The 17,134-nt window shown below is 59.1% G+C and overlaps 2 protein-coding genes across 3 annotated transcripts in view; both read right to left on the bottom strand.

Annotated features, from left to right (window-relative positions):
• Positions 1 to 94: 94 nt before the first annotated feature.
• Positions 95 to 9,059, bottom strand: MEN1 (menin 1). 2 transcript variants are annotated; one of them, XM_027856283.1, is made up of 10 exons: positions 6,110 to 9,059; positions 3,763 to 4,213; positions 2,772 to 2,980; positions 2,459 to 2,587; positions 2,265 to 2,305; positions 2,082 to 2,169; positions 1,359 to 1,495; positions 1,027 to 1,162; positions 671 to 835; positions 95 to 568 (listed from the first exon to the last, which is right to left on the bottom strand). In XM_027856283.1, the coding sequence occupies exons 2-10, from the start codon at positions 4,205 to 4,207 to the stop codon at positions 119 to 121; spliced, it is 1,800 nt and encodes a 599-aa protein (XP_027712084.1). In that variant the 5' UTR covers positions 4,208 to 4,213; positions 6,110 to 9,059; the 3' UTR covers positions 95 to 118. The 2 variants fall into 2 exon arrangements, with proteins under 2 accessions (XP_027712084.1, XP_027712085.1); XM_027856284.1 differs by lacking the exon at positions 671 to 835 and having other exon boundaries at positions 6,110 to 9,058.
• A 1,472-nt stretch (positions 9,060 to 10,531) lies between these two features.
• Positions 10,532 to 17,134, bottom strand: part of CDC42BPG (CDC42 binding protein kinase gamma) — a 27,024-nt gene continuing 20,421 nt past the window's right edge. Inside the window, 9 exon segments of the mRNA XM_027856255.1 lie at positions 10,532 to 11,754; positions 12,570 to 12,655; positions 12,792 to 12,918; positions 13,835 to 13,943; positions 14,217 to 14,337; positions 14,964 to 15,048; positions 15,323 to 15,420; positions 15,660 to 16,244; positions 16,394 to 16,456. Coding sequence (XP_027712056.1) covers positions 11,698 to 11,754; positions 12,570 to 12,655; positions 12,792 to 12,918; positions 13,835 to 13,943; positions 14,217 to 14,337; positions 14,964 to 15,048; positions 15,323 to 15,420; positions 15,660 to 16,244; positions 16,394 to 16,456 — 1,331 coding nt within the window. The 3' untranslated portion in view covers positions 10,532 to 11,697.

Here is a 17,134-nt window from a genome sequence, read left to right as displayed (position 1 = left end):
ATCTTCCTGGAGACTGAAAAATAAATCTATGTACAAACAGGCAGGAAGGGGTTAAGCGCGCCCCCCCCCCGCCCCCCGCCCCCCGCGCGTCCCTGGGATCCCCGGGCGCCCCGGCCCCTCACAGCCCCTTGCGCTGCCTCTTGAGGAAGGACAGGGTGTAGTCGCTGGGCGTGGACACCTTCTGTTTTTTCATCTGCACTTGGGACTGGGCAGTGAGCTGCAGCTTGATGGCGCTGGAATTGATCTTGGTGGCCACCAGCAACTCCTTCATGCCCTTCATCTTCTCGCTCTGGAAGGTGAGCACTGGGCCCTCGGGGGGCTGGGAGGCCGGAGGGGCTGGGGCTGGGCCGGGTCCTCCCCCCTCGGGGCCCTTGGGAGCCCCTGGGGCCACCCCGGGCCTCCTGGGGACGCTCTTGTCTAGGGCCAGCTTTTTGGGGGGTGGCGGCTCCTCGGGCTTGGACTCTCGCCGGGGTCCCCTCCTTCGGCCCTCCCGGGCCTCCTCGCCCCACGGCTCCTCGGTCTCTGCCGTCTCTGCCTCCCGGCTCACAATCCGGACCTTCTGCCTCACCTGGGGACCCACGGGAAGGTTGCCCCCTGGGTTGTCAGAGGGTACCCTAAACTGTCCCCCCCTCCCAGTCTCTGGGGGGTACCACTGGGGGCCCCGGCTCACCTGCCCCTCGAAGCGCCCCAACGACTGCACCAGGAAGGTGGCCCAGCCCACATGCAGCACGGGCGTGGGGCTGCCCTCCTCCCACTTGCAGATGCCATCATAGAAGCGCAGGAGGTGGGCGAAGCACTCGGGGTCCTGCAGGGCTGAACCCTGGGCTGGGGAGCCCTGGGAAACATGCAGGTTAGGCCCCCCCCGCAGCTTAGAGTTCTAGGAACGGCCCCTGGCCAGCCCACGAACCCCCCTTCTCAGAATAACATGTTTAAATGCCTAAGATCGGGTTACAAAGGTGACCGCCCCCAAAGATTCCAAACCAAGGTCCCAGAGGCCAGGGGAAGCAGGCCCGCAGCCCCGTTTACCTGAGTGTGCTCTCCACCTCGATCCTCCCCGGTCTCCGCCAGCGCGGCGGCCTCCTTCAGCAGGTTGGGGACCACATCATTGGCCACCTCGAAGAACTCCTTGTAGATTTCCTCATCTTCCCGGCAGTAATTGTAGCTGGGAGGAGGGAGGCCGAGTGAGCACAGACCACCCCAGTCTCCTTCCCCAACCCCCTCTTTAGCCCCTCAGGCGGTGACAAGGAAGAAAGGACGGTCCCTAACTCCCCATTCACCCAAGCAGTGAGAAGGGGTCTGGGGGATCGAGGAGGGCAGTGTGCTTGAGGGGAGAGAGGAAGAACGGGCAGGTGCCTCACTCCTGGATGACGGTGGCTGTGTCCGCCCAGGCCTGCAGGGCTTCTCGGACGTTACGGTTACGGCAGTGGTAGCCAGCCAGGTACATGTAGGGATAGATGTGCTCATCCCGATAGTAGGTCTTGGCAGAAGCGATGCCCTGGGGGTGGGGAGTTCAGAACCTCAGGACACCACCTATCCAGCCGGCCCGCGGCTCTTCTTTGCGGTCACCATCATCAAAAACTCCCTGACCACCCAAGGCTAAATCAGCCCAATCCTGCTGTCCAGGGCACAATGTCCAGCTGCTGACGTAGGCTGGGCGCCTCACGACAATGGGCAGCAGCTCACAAGCCTACGGCCCTTGGAGCCCACAAAGCACCTGGAGGTGGCCTAAGGAGGTCCCCACGAGGCCAAGGCCAGCAAAGCCAGGCACACACTTGCTGGCTGGTTACTGTGGACTGTGGGTATGTGGGGTGCTGTCCTACCCCCACGGCTGGGAGCTCCACAAGGGGAGGGGCTGCCTTCCTCTGAGGTCCACTGTGTTGTGTTGTGTTGTGTGTGTTTGACAAGATGCCCTTCTGGAGCTGGAGCAGCACTGGCACCCCGCTGTCACCTGAGCCCACGGGCCGGAGCCCCATCCTGGCCTGCCTTCCTCTCCGCCTCACGGGCAGCAAGCCACCTCACTCCCGTGACCTCTCCCTGCCCTATACACTGACATGCTCCCTCCTCCACCGATGCACACACACCTTGTGGTAGATAGTGAGGGGGTCTGGCCGGCCAGGCGTCGGCTCCAGCTCCTCCAGGTCTGCCAGGTTCCCCAGAGCCATGGGGTACCTGCAGAGAAGGCATGGGGACTGATGCCCACCACGATCCGGGCACCCATGGCTCCCCTTCCCTCCACCTGCCTCCTGCCCCTCTCCATCACTCACCTTTCCAAGTGTCCCAAGTCATAAAGCAACCAGAGAAGTTTCTGTGGGTGAGAAATGACAGAGATGTGACCTGAGCCTGGGGGTCCTGCAAGGCTGGGAGCCTGACCCTGGAGGGCCAGAAGAGAAGCAAGGCTGGTGGGGCGTTCAGGGCCTGGTCCTGGGGACCAGCAGGGGGTGGGGGTCCGGGGCCTCACCTGCTGGAGCTGCAGAAGCTCCAGGGAGTCCGTGTGCAGATCAATGGAGGGATTGATAGCACACACCATGAAGGCCACCTCCATCTTTCGGTCACAGCGCAAATAGGAGCCCTTTAGGTATAACCAGCTCTGGGGGCAAGACAGGGCAATCAGGTTAGCTTCCCCTCTGGACAAGCCCTCATTCTCCATTCACTCCCCTCTCCTGGAGAGCAGCACGACTTGGGGGCCAGTGAACTGTGTCCCATGGGGAGGGGAGGCAGCTGTTAATTCCCGAGGAAGAGTGGGAGGGCTGGGGTGGGGGGAACGGCATTACTCGCTCAGCTACGCCGGCGTTCACCGTCTGTCCCCTTCGGTCCTCATTGCCTTTCCCGTGCCACGTAACCTCAGCCGTCTGCTCTCCATCAGGGCCAAATACAACCCAGGCATGGTCCTCAGACAGGGCCAGGTGGACGTCTCGGAGGCCCAGGGCCTGGCAGGCCCCCACCACTGCAAAGGCCACCCCAGAGCTGTCCAGCTTGGTGCCTGGAAGCAGAAAGGGGAGGGGACTTCTACCAGCCCTTGCTCTGGAGCCAGGCAGAAGGAACTACAACCGGGCCTCCCACCTGGCCCCAAGCCATCCCCTGGCCAGGTAGCAGACTCCTTCCCCTGTTGCATCCCCTCCCTTCTTTGTCTCCCCCTCCTCCAGGAAGCCTGTTCACATGAGCCCAACTCATCGTCCCCAGGGCCCTATGGTCTCTGCCTCTGCCCTTCAGCACGCTTCTGCACAGGTATGTGTGTAAATTAAAAAGCATCAGCATCTGGACTGTGCTTTGCCAAATATTCTTTTTTTTTTTTTTTTTTTTAAGGCAATCGGGGTTAAGTGACTTGCCCAGGGTCACACAGCTAGTAGGTGCCAAGTGTTTGGTCTGAGGCTGGCTCTGAACTCAGGTCCTCTTGACTTCAGGGCTGGTGCTTTATCCACTGCACCACCTAGCTACCCCCAAATATTCTCACAACTAGTCTCCCAAGATTACTGAGGGGGAGACAGGACAGACCTCCAGTGACCAGACCTCCAGTGACCTTTCCCAGCTGCCTCTGGGTTTCGAGGATGGCATCATGGAGTCCAGGGAGCCTCTCAGGCCCCTTCTGGCTCTACCTCCAGGATCCTGGGACCAGAACCCAGCTTCCTCCCCAAGGCCAAGACACATCTGTGACTGAGGGTAGGGTGAGCCCAGGCTTCCTGCCTCTCCTCCCTCGAGCTCCATGCCAAGGACCGAGGGATCTCAGCCTCGGCACAAAGGGTCCCTTTTCCCACAAGCCCAAACCTGTGATGAAGCTGAAAAGGGACTGGATGTGAGCTCGGTCCTTGAAGTAGGAACGGCTCAGGCTGTTCCATATGACATCAGAGACTTTCTTCACCAGCTCCCGGCTAGAAACGCCCCCCTCTCGAGGGTAGAGAGACAGGTCCACAGCGCCACGGATCTGGGCCGTGAAGCGGGCATGGAGGGCTGCGATGATGGAGAGGTCAGCCACCGGGAAGTAGGTGAGGCCGCCCGGGGGGTCGGGGGCGGGGCTGGGCTGGAAGGTGAGCTCAGGCACATTGGTGGGGATCACTCTGTTGACAGCGAGGAAATGCTCCACAAAGCCCAGCACCAGGGACAGCAGCACCAGGTCGGGCTCCTCCCGGTTCAGCTCAGCTGCAAAAAGCCTCACCACATCGTCAATGGAGCGCAGAGGGAACAGGTTTTTCTGGGCAGCCTTCAGCCCCATGGTGACCTGGGCAGAGAAGAATGGAGGACTCTGGCCCTGTCATCGTGCCCAAGTGGGACCATCCCAAGGCCCACGTCCTCCCCCCAAGCTTCCCTGCTAGCCTTTACCCTCCCCACCTTTGGTCGGGGCGTTTGCCCATCGTCCTCCCCGCCTCCCCAAGTCATCAAACTTTCCTACTTGCCCTCCCTAAAGGCTTTGCTTCTCACTGCCCTCTCTGGAGTTCCCTTTATGACCTCCCCATCAACACATCCCAATTCACGACCTCCTCCCAATTCTCTTTACCTGCCCTGAGGAACCCTACGCTCAGGGGTCTCCACATCTTCCTTGTCTCCCCCTATCCCTTCACCTTTCCCTTCTCTGCAGGTATCACCTCACTCCAATTCCTGTCCCTCGTCTCACCTCCCCTTCCCTAAGAGTCTCATCATAACCTCTCCCATCCCTCTGCACTGCCCTCCCCGCCATTTATAGGACACAGGACTGATGAGAACCTTCACAGTCTCATTATATAGATATGGAAACTGAGACCCACTGAGAAAGGGCACTTGGTCAGCGGCAGAGGTGAGAAACAGAAATGGGACTGAGGCTGATGCTTTCATTCCAAAGCCTGAACTCTTTCTCCCTCTACCTCACTTCTGCTTCACACACCCTTTCCCTTGGTGTCTTGGATTTGAATTCTGGCTCGTGGGACATTAAGCAAATCCCTTCCTCTCTGACCTCAGCATCTTCAAGAGCACAACTGAGGGGGTATAACTCCTACAAACACACTCTTTTCCCCTCATTCCCTCTCCCTCTAAGGGAGAGAGATGCTTCTGCTCCCTTACTGGAGTCCCCACTCCTGCCCCTGGGGCCAAGGTGGCAGGATGGTGTGATACCACCCCCTTCCCACTCTCCCCAGGTGTGAGGCACCCCCTCTAGGCCCCTTAATAGAGAGGAAACTCCCTGAGGGAAGGAACTTTACTTTTTGTATAGTTCTCCTGGCATTTCAATGCCTGCTGAATTGGAGAAGAAAGAGCACTAGACCTCCCAACTGCCTACCTTGGGCAAATCCCTTGCTCTGCTCTGAGCCTCGGTTTCCCCATCAGTAAAACTAATAGGTCAAGTTAGATAACCTCAAAGGGCCCTTCTCGCTCTACATGGATAGATCCTAAGCCCAATTCAGGGACCCTTTCACCAGCTCCACCCTCTTTTTTCCAGTGCACCCCTCCCTAACACATACCCCTCTTTTGAGCACCAGGGGGCTCCCCCAGCAGCCCCTTCCCCATTCTTACATGACTTTTATGGGGGGGTACCTCTCCCCCTCCCCCATCACCCCAAGTTCCCTTCCCCTAAGACGACCCCTTCCCCTCCCCCAGGATCCTTCCCCCTCTGGTCACCCACGGCCCTCCTCCCCCTCAAAGACCCCTCCTTTGGCCTCTCCCCCACCCTTCCTCGGGATCCCTCCCCCGCCCCCTTCCTTCCTCTAAGACCCTGCCCCCTCCCCTGCCACTCCAAGCTTCCCTCCCCTGAGTCCCCTCCCCTTCCCCAGGACCCCAGCCCCTCTCTTCCCCCAGGATCCCAACGCCTCTCTGTTCACCCATGCCCCTCCCCTCCACGACCCCTCTCTTCACTTCCCCCCTAACCACCCTCCTCCACGACCCTACCCCCTCCTGTCACCCATGGCCCTCGACCCCTCCAGGACCCTTGCCTCCACTTCCCCCGGCCCATCCCCCACGACCCTCCCTTGTCACTTCAAGCCCCCTCCCCCTCCCTCGCACCTGCAGCTCCTCCCCCTCCCCTTGTTTCTGCTCCTCTCTCTCCTCACGGTCTGCTGCCCCCTCCCCCGTCCTCCTCGGGTCGGGCCAGAGTCCCAGTGGTCAGCTGCGACCCCTCCCCCGGGCCCCCAGCCCCCGGCCCCGCGCCCACCTCCGCTCGTACATCCCACACAAGGAGCTTGCCCAGGAGCCCGCGGGGCCCGGAGCATGCCGGGAGATGGAGTCCGCTCCGCCCAGCACCCGCGCGGAGCTTGCTGGGAGATGAAGTTCCCGCCGACCGCTGTCGCTCAAGCACAGGAACCCCACCCCGGAAGGCCACCTCGGGGCTCAGGGCGGAGCCGAAGGGGCTCTTGGGAAAAGCGGTTGGACTCACCTCGGTATCTCCAGGGCGGAAGGCGAACGCCGGAAGCACGTGTCTCTCCGCCACACTGGATTCTGGGAGTTGTAGTTTCGGCTGCTGACCGCGTTTAGAGGCGCGGGAACCTCAAGTGTCTCAGACTTTGAAGAGGATTGGGGAGGATTGTAGAGGGAGTTCAGGCCAACCCGTGCTTGACCAGGAACCCCTTCCCCCCTCACCTCCCACCCCATCCAGCCTCTGCTTGGAGACCTCCCAGGATGGGGAGCTCACTACCTCCAGAGGCAGCCCGACCTCCTTTTGCAATGCTTTGTTCGGCACATATTTTCTCCACCTCTCTGTAAGTGCCGCCCACTTCTCCTAGTTGTGCCCCCTGGGTCCCCGCCGCACGAGTGGACGAAAAGGAACAAATCCTCAATGATGAAATTTCAGGCAGCACAAAGGTCTGCCTTCCTCCCATCTCAGATGACCGACAAACCTGTCAATCAGCCCTTACTGATCGCCTGCTGTGTGCCAGGCACTCTGCTAAGCCCTGGGGATACAAAAAGAGGTAAAAGACAGGCCCTGCCCTCAAGGAGCTTACAGTCCAAAAGGGGAGACAACGTGCAAACAAACACATGCGAAGCGAGAGCCGCACATGGGACAAATAAGAAACATTCATTAGCAGAAGGAAGGCACTGGAATTGAGGGAGAGGGGAAAGGCTTCCTGGAGAAGGTGGGATTTTAGCTGGGACTTGAAGGAAGCCAGGGAGGTCAGTAGGTAGAGATGAGGAAGCAGAGATTGCTCAGGGAGGGGGAGACAGACAGTGAAAACACCAGCAGTCAGGAGACAGAGCAGCCAGGAGGCCAGTGTGGCTAGATTCAAGAGTCGGGTGTCAGCAGACTGGAAAGGGAGGAGGGGGCAGGTTAGGCAGGACTGTGAAGGCCAAACAGAGCGTTGGATTTGATCCTGGAGGCCAAAGGGAGCCCCTGCAGTTTGCAGTGTGGGGTGACATGGTCAGACCTGGGCTTCAGGAAAATCACTTTAGATGCTGAATGGAGTGGGGAGAGGCTTGAGGCAGGCAGTCCCCGCAGCAGCTATTACCGTAGTCCAGGTGTGAGGGAATGAAAGTCTGCACCAGGATGGGGGCAGTGTCACAGGAGAGAAGGGGGCGCGTTCGAGAGAAATTCCCAAGTTGAGAACAACAAGCCTTTACAAGAGCTCAGATACCGGCAGGAGTGTGAGAGAGAGAGCAATCTCAGGATTAGGTCGGGAGCCTGAAGAACTGGGAAGATGGGGGTGCCCTCTACAGTCACAGGGAAAGTGGGACAGGTGGAGGGTTCAGGGGCAAAAAAGATGATTGGATGTCATCGGGGCTGGGGCAGGAGAGGTGGATGTGAGAATCCTCGGCATAGAGATGGTCGTTAAATCTGTGGGAGCTGAGGAGGCCCCCAAGTGAAGCAGTCTAGAGGGAGAAGGGAGGAGGGCCCAGGCCAGAGACATGAGGGACCCCTGTGATTAGAGGGCAGGATCTGGAGGAGCATCCGGCCAAGGAAACAGAGGAGGAGTTGTCAGAGAGGGAGGAGGAGAACTTGAAGAGAAAGGCACCCCAGAAACTTCACGCTGAGTGGGGTTAGACTCAATGCCCCGAAACTGCTGGCAGCTCAGCCCTTCTGTGATCTAGGTTCAAAGGTGCCAAATGTAGATTCCACTTCTCTGTCTCTTGCATCCATCCCCTTCCCTCCAGTTATGTAGCGTCTGCCCTCCTTCCAGCCTTTGTGGTCTCATGCCTCCACTGTCCTGATGGCCTCCCTGCTTCCTGTGCTCATTCTCCAACCCAGCCTCCACTCAGCTGCCAAAGTGCCAAATCTCCTGCAGCTCTAAGCCCCCAGGGCCCCCAGGGCCCATTGCCTCTAGAATAAAAGGCTCAATGTCCTACCTGAGACTGAGGGGCCTCCACCAGCTGGCCCCCACCCTCCGTTTCAGGCAGACGTCATGACTATCCTTCCTAAACCCTCTGACTTACACATGTATGTTCCCAGTAAAACGTAAGCTCTTTGAGGGCAGAGATGGTTTCGTTTGTCGAACGCCTGATAGTTTGCGATATTCAAGCAGACCCCTTTCCCCCACCCCAGAACACACACACTCACACACACACAGAGTATTTCTTCACTAGATGTGATTTGGAGTGGTCTCTACAGGGCACAAGCCACCAGGTGGCGCTCAAAGCTTGGGCTACCCTGGCTCCCTGCGAGCAGCTCTGGGATGCAGCCTTACCTGCTGCTTAATAGCTGTCTGCACAATCCCTAGGGGTTTTGTTTGTTTGTTTGTTTTGTTTTTGTTTTTTTTAATCTAGAAAAATGTGTTGGAATAGATGATCCCCAAGGTCCCTTCTAGCTCCAACTCTGATCTCCTGAAATAAATCCTTAGAGAGTGGGGAGAAGCCAGACCATCACATCCCTCTCCCCAGCCGGCCAGACTACACTGGGCTTGGGAAGCATCCCCGTGGCTGAGATCTGGGACTTTCTCTCTTGGTCGAGCTAAGCTACCTTGCTCCCCGTGGGAGAGCTCCTTCTCTCCGTTGTCGGGCAGATACTGTCCTACATAGACTTTTTCTGACTTCTAATTTGCTGTTCATTTGGACGAGTGGTTTTCTTGACTAAGTGCTGAGTGGAACTGGTATTTGGTGGGAAAGGAGTCAAGCCTTGGATGTCAGGTTTGGGGTCCAGCTTCCCCCGATAATAAAACAGTGATCAGAAGTTAGCTTGAACCTGAAAAGCATATCCCCTAGACTATGTCGTTGTTCAGTTGTGTGACTCTTTGTCTCTTTGTGACTCTGTGGACCATTGCATGCCAATGCCGTCCATGGGGTTTTCTTGGCAAAAACACTCGCTTGGTTTGCCATTTCCTTCTCCAGTGGATTAAGGCAAACAGAGGTTAAGTGACTTGTCCAGGGTCACACAGCTAGTGTCTGAGGTCACATCTGAACTCAGGTCTTCCTGACTCCAGGGCCTCCAACATGTAAAGGAGCAGATAATTCTAGCCCCAATTGCCGGGTTCCCCTCCTGGCAGGAATTAAAGTCTCCCTTGGAGAAGGGTGGGAAGAGAAGGGAGAGAGATGTCCATGCCCCTGGAGCAGCACAACTCCCCCACACTACACGTGAGCAGACAGCTCCCATGCCACATGCAGGGGCTGGCAACATTTTGATTAGCCATGGAAGCCGTGGACGTATACTCTGTGTCCCTATCTTTGCTACTCTTGAAAGTGCTCCTGTGAAGGTTCTGGGGCATGTGGGTGTATACACCCAAGGTACACTGGGTACACTTCTATCTTTGACTTCCTTGGGGAATGCCTGCCTGCTTATCAGTGGGAGCTCTGTGTGGCCCCAAGTAATTCACTCACCCTGCATTTAGATTATCAAAGAATCACTATCGGTGGGATCAGAAGTAAAATGTAGCAATCTCTTTCCCGGCCCCTGGGACTGGCTCCTAGCTGATGTCCAGGGGAATCAGGGAAGGGCTCCAAAACACCTCCCCTGGCCCAGCCTCCTCCGCTACATCTCTGGTCAGTGAGAAGCGGACACGCCCCGCCCCCAAAGTCAAAGAGCTGGAAACTGACGGTCAAAGCGCTCACAGCCGCCCCAACCCCCCATCCCCAGGGATTCCAGAGATCCAGAAAAGGCAAGGGAAGGTGAGGGAAGCCTGAGTGGCAGAGGGCTTCATGCCTAGCCTAGCGCAGGGCCCTCTTCTCCACCCCTCTGCCCTTGGCCCCATCCATGCCCAGGTTCACTTAAAGCCTGATGGGAGGCACTGGTGGGAAGAAGCAGCTGATTTATGACCGGCCCTTCCCCCCCAACACACACACACCCAGGGCGCGGTGGAGGGAGAGGCCAAAAGGCAGCTTATAAAGACATCTTTATTAGATTTCTTTTGTCACATCAAATATTGCTGTTGGTCCTTCCACAAACAGTATCATCAGATAAATACTCGGCTTGTCCCCCTGACTGAGACAACAGGAGGTTTAAAAATAATAATAATAATAATTATAATAATAATAACCACAATAACAATAATGAAATTCCCCCCATATAGCTCCCTAATACAGAGTTATCTGAAACTTTGAGAAGTCCCCCTCTCTCCAAATAAAGGGTTAGATAGTCCAAATCAGAACGGATCCCGCAGCACCCCTTATTCCCCTCCCCCACAGCCCTCCCCATCCCACACAATTTAGCCCCTTCCCTGAACTCCTCTCCCCTCCCCCATCATCTCCACCTCCAGGCTTGGATGATGGGAAGCTCCCTCCAGCCCCGCTCCAGGGGAGCCCCGCCCCTTTTCGGTCCTACCTGCTTTTTCTCCATCACTCTTCTGCCTCCCCACACCCCCAGCACCATGCTGCTCCTCCTCCTCTCCTCCACGCCTCCACCCTTTTCTAACACTTCCTTTCTCCCCTTTTCTCCACGGTCCACCTCCTCCCTCTTTCTTTTGTCCCGTCTCTTCCTCTAGTCCTTCTCTCCTCCTGGCCCTCTCGTGGGATTGTGGGATCCTAGGACTTAGATCTGGAATCACCTCGGAGACGCCAAGGCCCAGGGAGGCGAGGGGACTAGCCCTTAGCACACAGTGCCGGGCACACAGTAGGCGCTTCCTAAGTGTTGACTGACTGATGGTCCCGGATCCTGCGTCCAAATCCAATCGTCTCCCCGCGCTCCAGCTTTTCTCCCGGCGCCCCTCTTCCCCCTTCTCTGTCTCTCCCTAGCCCCATTTCTTTCTCTTCCTCTCCCTTCCTTGTCTCACCTAAGTCCCCACGTCTGCCTCATTCTCTCAGGATGTTGTCTCCCGGGGTTCTCGCTCTTCCCATGCCCCTCGGGCTCCGCCTCATTTATACCCGGGCAGAGGAGGCGGGGCCAGCAGCTGACAGGACCCGTTGCCCCCCTTCCCCTCCACCCCCCCAAACATGCCAGCTGGGACTCCTCCTTCCACTCCCCAAAGTGTGGCTCTTCCCTTCTCCTGGATACCCCCACCCTTCTGTCCCAAGAGCACCCACCGATGCCCAGGGCCCAGGCACAAGCTGGATCCCCCCACCGGGCGCTGAGCAGGCGCTCTGGGCACGGAGCAGGGGAGGTGGGATGCTTGGCTGACCCTGTGGACTGGGCTGGGTGGATGAGGAGAGGTTGGACATTGGGATCACAGGGCTCGAGCCGCCCCTGGTCTGGGAGCTCTGGGAGGATCCAGCTGCCTGAGCCTGGACCCTACTGCGGTCATCCCTTCCTGCACACCACCCCGGCCAGCAGGGGGCGCCCCAGCCCCTTCCTGGGTCCAAAACACTCCACTGGTGGTCACTTTTCTCCTTCCATTGCCCCCCCTGGAGCTGGCGTGGGGAGGGGCCGGTATTCCCAGCCAGGGTGGCTCAGCGGGAGCTCTCTGATTCAGGGGCCGGGGGAAGGCTCCGGGGACGGTCTGAGATCTGAGAGGGGGAGGCGGGGGCTCAGGGAGAGAGATCAACAGGCAGGACCCCACCCCTCACCCCAGGTCCCTCCCTGTGGCCACAGGAAAGGTCTCCCCCCCCACCCCTCCTACGTCCCCATGGGGACCCTGGGCTGGGCCTCCTCTGCCAGAACAAAGGTCTTCCCAGGATGCAGGGATAGGGATCCCCAGGCTGGGCAGTGGACAGATTGTCTGAACCGACACTCAGAGCTCAAAGTCTAAAAGGAGATTCTTTTTGTGAAACCTCCTTAAAAGAACAGAAATCTATACTGTTCTGGGACATCAGGGCAGTGTAGACCAATGGTAAGTACACTGGACAAGAAGTTTGTTTTAACCTTGGCCCTGTGACCTTAGGCAAGTTACCTCCCCTTCCAGGCCTCAGTTTCTCCCTTTAAAGCAAGGGGGTTCAACTGGTTCCCTTCCAATTCCAATGTTCCATGTGCTAAGGACCCTCTTAGAGCTGATACTCCATGGTCTAAGGCCCCTCCTACATCTAGGAGTCTATGTTCCGTGTGTTAAGGACCCTCTTAGAGCTGATATTCCACGTTCTAAAACCTTTCTTCAAATTCTTACATTCTGTATCCTGAGACCCTTTGAGCTCTGAAATTTTCTGCTCCAAGACCCTAGCCAATGCTAACATGCCTAAAGGCGACACACATCCATGGGGTGATTATCAGGGAGAAAAGGTTCTCCGAGGGGAGCCTCTGCCTCAGTTTGGGAAGAGTGGCCAGACAGAGCACAGAGCCGTCTGGATCATGTCCAGCCTGGAACTCTTGCCTCACCCCAGCTCCTCACCTGGCTCAAAGAGGTCGCTGGACTCAGGGGGCCCTGGCTACAGGACACCGACTCGCTGGAGAGGGACGACCTGGGCTTCCTCCTCACTGCGGAAAGAGGGCCATGATGAGCGGCGACGCCGTGCCGGGGCCAGGGTCACTCCTAGGGAAGCCGGGTGAGCTCCAGATCTTTGGGCCCAGGCCAGGAGGGAAGGGACTGGACGAAAAGGAAGCAGGCCCTTACCGGAGTCTGCGTCTGACACGAGGACCTCACTGCCCATGGAGGCGGGCCGCCGGGGAGCCTCCGAAAAGCTGTGGGGCCTCGCGGGGCCACGACCGCGGCCTCCTCCACGGCCCTTGTCGTCAGGAGCCTGGAGGAAAGGGGCTCCGTGTCAAGAGGAAAGATCCCTCCCTGGATGCTGAGCTCCATTCTCCACCCAGCCACTGGCACAGGCTGCCTGCCCATCCAAGAGCCTACTATGTGCCAGGTACTGGGAATACAAGCCAATCTGTCAACCAGCATCTGTCAGTCTCCTGTTGGGCCCTGGGGATGCCAAGTCCAACCATCCCTGCCCTCAGGAGCTTCTGCTCCTTCCTGCTCCCATCACTCAGCACAAACAAAACCAGAACATAGTGGAGAGAGCCCTAGGCAGACGTCAGAGCCAGTTTGGAAACCAGGTGCCTGACTCGGGGCAAGTCACCAGCCTATGTGGAGCCCGATTCCCTCCTGGGTCTGACGCTGGGACTGGGTCATCTCTACACTCTCCTTTGACCCTAAGGCCAAGGCCTTGAACAAGAACAGAACCTTAAACCTGGAAGTGACCCCAGAGGTCATCCAGAACAATGCTTTCATTTTACAGATGGGGACATGGATCCCCAGGGAGAATGACTTGTCCAAGGTCACTGGAGTAGCAAGTGAACCCAGGTCTTGTGACTCCAGATTTTGTGCTCTTCCCATTACACTTAAAAGGATTTGTTCTGGGAAGTTTGGATTCAGTCGTAGAGCCACACTTGAAGACCTAGAGGGCCACATGTGGCCGTGAGGCCACAGGCTTCCCCCCTGCACTGGCGTCTAGGGAGGTATATAGAGAGTGCCGAGCCCTCCGCTACAGTGGACCCCTCAGAACAGCCTCTGCCCACCCCTCCCTTCTGGGCCCCTCTAGGGCACACCGGGGATGGGCCCAGTGGGCTTCTGACCCCGCCCTCACACCCTTCCTCCCACACCCCACAAGACACGAGCCATGAGCTCTCTCCATCCCTGGAGCCCCCAGCTACCTGGCCACTCACCAAGGGCAGCTCTGGCCTCCCATCCCCAGGACCCATGTGGGCCAGGTGGCTGAAGTTCGTTGGTGGAGAGATGAGCTTAGAGCGCACAAAGGGGTCCTTCAGCATCTCCCTGGAAGGATGGCAGAGTGGGGGCTGAGGAGCGTGCAGCCCCCCACGCCCTCCTGCAGGGAGGCCCCTAACCCCAGGAAAGGGACAGCTCCCAAGGGCTGCAGGACTGTCTGGGCTTTGACGGAAGCCCAGGTGGAAAGAAGCAGGTGGGCTGGGGTCGCGGGCCGGGGACCGCCGCCCGCCCGGGGGCTGGGATCGCGGGCCGCCCCCCCGGGGGCTGGGGTCGCGGGCCGCCCGCCCGGGGCCTGGGGCGGCGGGTCCGGCTGGCCTCTACCTGCGCTGCTGCTGGCGCTGCTCCTCAGAGACTCGGAAATAAAAGCGACGTTTGCTCTTGGTCCGGAACAGCTGGCGCCGGCTGTTGTCAGTCAGGTCGGGGATGTCAAACTCATCCTTCTCTGTAACAGCAACCCTCCCGCTTCAGGAACCCCTGGGTGAACGCGGGAGCCCTGGCGGCCAGGGACCCTCTCTGAGCTCTGCTGGGGGCCCCTGGGGAGCCACGTCGCCGTCACGGCAGAGGGAGCCTCAGGACGCCCCTGCCCGAGCATCCAGCCGGGCAGCTCGGGTTGGGCTGTTTTTGGTCTAGACCTGTTATTTCATCAATTCAGAAAGTCCGTCCACTCGTGTAGATGTGGCCGCTTAGTAGTCTGAGAGAGGCCTCAGACCTTGCCCCGGGTCACTCAGCTAGGCAGGGGCAGAGACCGGATCTCTCTCTTCCTGACTCCAGGGCCAGCCCTCCAGCCTCTCAGCGGGTAAGGCATCACTGGATCATTCCTCCCATTTCACAGGAGGAAAACTGAGGCTCAGAGAGGGGAACCAGCTCACCTGAGATCATACAGCTAGGATGGGGCAGAGCTGTGGCTCGGACCCGGGTCCTGCCTCTGACTGCAGCTGACTGCCAGTGTACCCTGGTGCATCTCGGGGAAGGGGAATGGCGCGTGGCTAAGGCCCTGGCCCGAGGGGCTTCCAGTGGGGGCCCAGGGAGAGTGCCCATTGGCTCGCCCACACGCACAGCTGCACTCACCCGCCAGCCGATTCCTGAGGTAGGTCAGTCGGACTTTCTCGGAGCCATAGAGACAAAGGGAGCCCTCAGGGTTCAGGGGGCGGACCTGAGGAAGTGTGGCACAGAGCGCAGGACCAGAGACTTACCGTTGGAAGGGAGGGACCCTCTCGTTTTACGGGAAAGGACACTGAGGCCCAGAGAGGACAGGGGACTTGGGAGGGCCGCCCAGGGGGGATCTGGACTTCGGTGGTCGTGGGTCCAGCATCCTCAGCTCACTCCCTCGGATACAGACCAGCCCCAGGAGCCCCCGGCACCAGCCCTGTCCCTGGAGGACTCAGGGATCACCCCTTCCGCATGTCTGGGGGGCTCGGCAGCCACACCTTCTTGAGCGGCACAGATTGGACCCACTCTGCCTTCCGAACATCAAACACATCGATGGCATTCTCGCTGAACACTGTCAGGTAGGGGGCCGTGTAGCCTGGTGGTTGGAGGTAGAGGGGGAGAAGGGGGGCGTTTTCACCCCGATTATTACTGTTAACAGCAGCTCCCATCTCCAGCACCCTCCTCACACCAGCCCTGGGAAGGTTCAGGCATTATTATGCCCATTTCATGGAGGAGGAAAACATGGATTTGCGAGCAGATCCTCCCCAAGGCTCTGTCTCTGCTGGCCCTCCCCTGTTCTCGTGCTCGCCCCTCGGCCCTGATGCCCCGACTCACCCCAGCCTGTGGGGGCCACAGGCCAGAGCAGCTCCTGACTCCTGGACTTCTTTCCTGTCCTGTCCACATAGACGCCCGCCGTGGAGAGGAGGAGCAGGAACTCACTGAGGCTGAGCTCGACGGCGCCCAGCGCCTCACTGGGGCCCAGCCCCTCGGTAGCCAGCCCCGAGCCCAGCACCAGAGGGGCCGCCTCATTGAGCAGCGGGTAGAGGGCGAAGGCTCCGGCTGCCCCCACGCACAGCCGGTCACCCACCAGCGCCAGGCTCTGCACCGGCCCAGGCACCTGCAGTTCTCGGATGCGCCGGTGCCAGGGCCCGGGGCCAGGCCCCAGCTGGTAGCAGAGGACCTGCCGCTTGACGGCCACGCAGAGTACGGCTGTGCTGGCCTGCAAGACCCGGCCCGCTGCCAGGCTCTGACAGCCCCTGGACTCGGTGATCTTGGCCCCCGCCGCCTCGCTGCTCTCCAGCTCGTCCAGGGCGAAAAGGCGGACGCTGGGGCCGCGGCCGCACAGTACGGCCAGGAGCCCTGCGGGCTGACTGACTGCCAGGCGCTGGACCCGCTTACACTCGCCCACCTGGAAGATATCTGAGGAAGGGGGACCGGCGGTGAGCCTAGACCGTGGCCGTCGCTCCTGGCCCCCCGCCGCTCTGGCCCCACTCCCGGTATGTCCCCATCAGCCCTGGCTCCTGGCTCCTGGCTCGGCCACCAGCCTCCACACCCTGCCCTGGCCTCACCGTTGCTGTGCAGGTGAATGACATAGAGCCCTTCTTCGGTGCCCAGGGCCAGGCGCTCCTGGTCTGGAGGAAGGAGGAGAAAAGGGAGCCCCCGGTGAAGGAGCTGTCGTGCTCCAGGGGCCCTGGTCACTTCCCTGCCCACACCTGGCTCCCACCTTAGTCCCCTCCCAGGAGGCCCTGGCCTCTGGGAGCACCTGCTCAGCGCCCCCTCTGCAGGCCAGAGGAGCAAAGGGGCTCGGCTTGAATCCTGACTCTGGCCAACCCTTGGGAACATCTGGGCCATCATTTAACTAGTTGGTTTCTTCCTCTGCAGACGGGCAGGATCTGTCTTCCCTGATGGGCAGAGGCAGTTTGTATAAAGAGCCTCTCATGTTTAAAGAGCACTGCACCGGCCTTTTCCTCTGCTTTTTGGAGCAAGTGATGAGGATCAGGTAAGATGGCAGACCCCAAGCGCTCTGTAAACCGCTGGACAGATGGGAGTTTAACACTGCCTCCTCCCAGAATCTGGCTCTCAGGCTCTTAGATCATCTCTCTACTCGCTTCATTTTACAGAAGGGGAAACTGAGGTCCAGAGAAGGACGACTCAGGAGACCTGGGACTCCTGCTTCCCATTCCTGGACCCTTTCCTTTGTACCCACCTGAAGACAGCCCTGAGGGTGGTGAGCCTCCTGGCTCCACCTCTCAGAGGGTGCGTGGGTCCGTGGTGCCCCTCTCCCCATTGGCCGTGCCCAGGCTGGCCTT

This window comes from Vombatus ursinus, unplaced genomic scaffold (assembly GCF_900497805.2).
Source record: "Vombatus ursinus unplaced genomic scaffold, bare-nosed wombat genome assembly UNPS02011369.1, whole genome shotgun sequence".
Lineage (NCBI taxonomy): Eukaryota > Metazoa > Chordata > Mammalia > Diprotodontia > Vombatidae > Vombatus > Vombatus ursinus.
The sequence above is the reverse complement of the archived record's forward strand: the minus strand, read 5'-3'. Positions and strand labels throughout refer to the sequence as shown.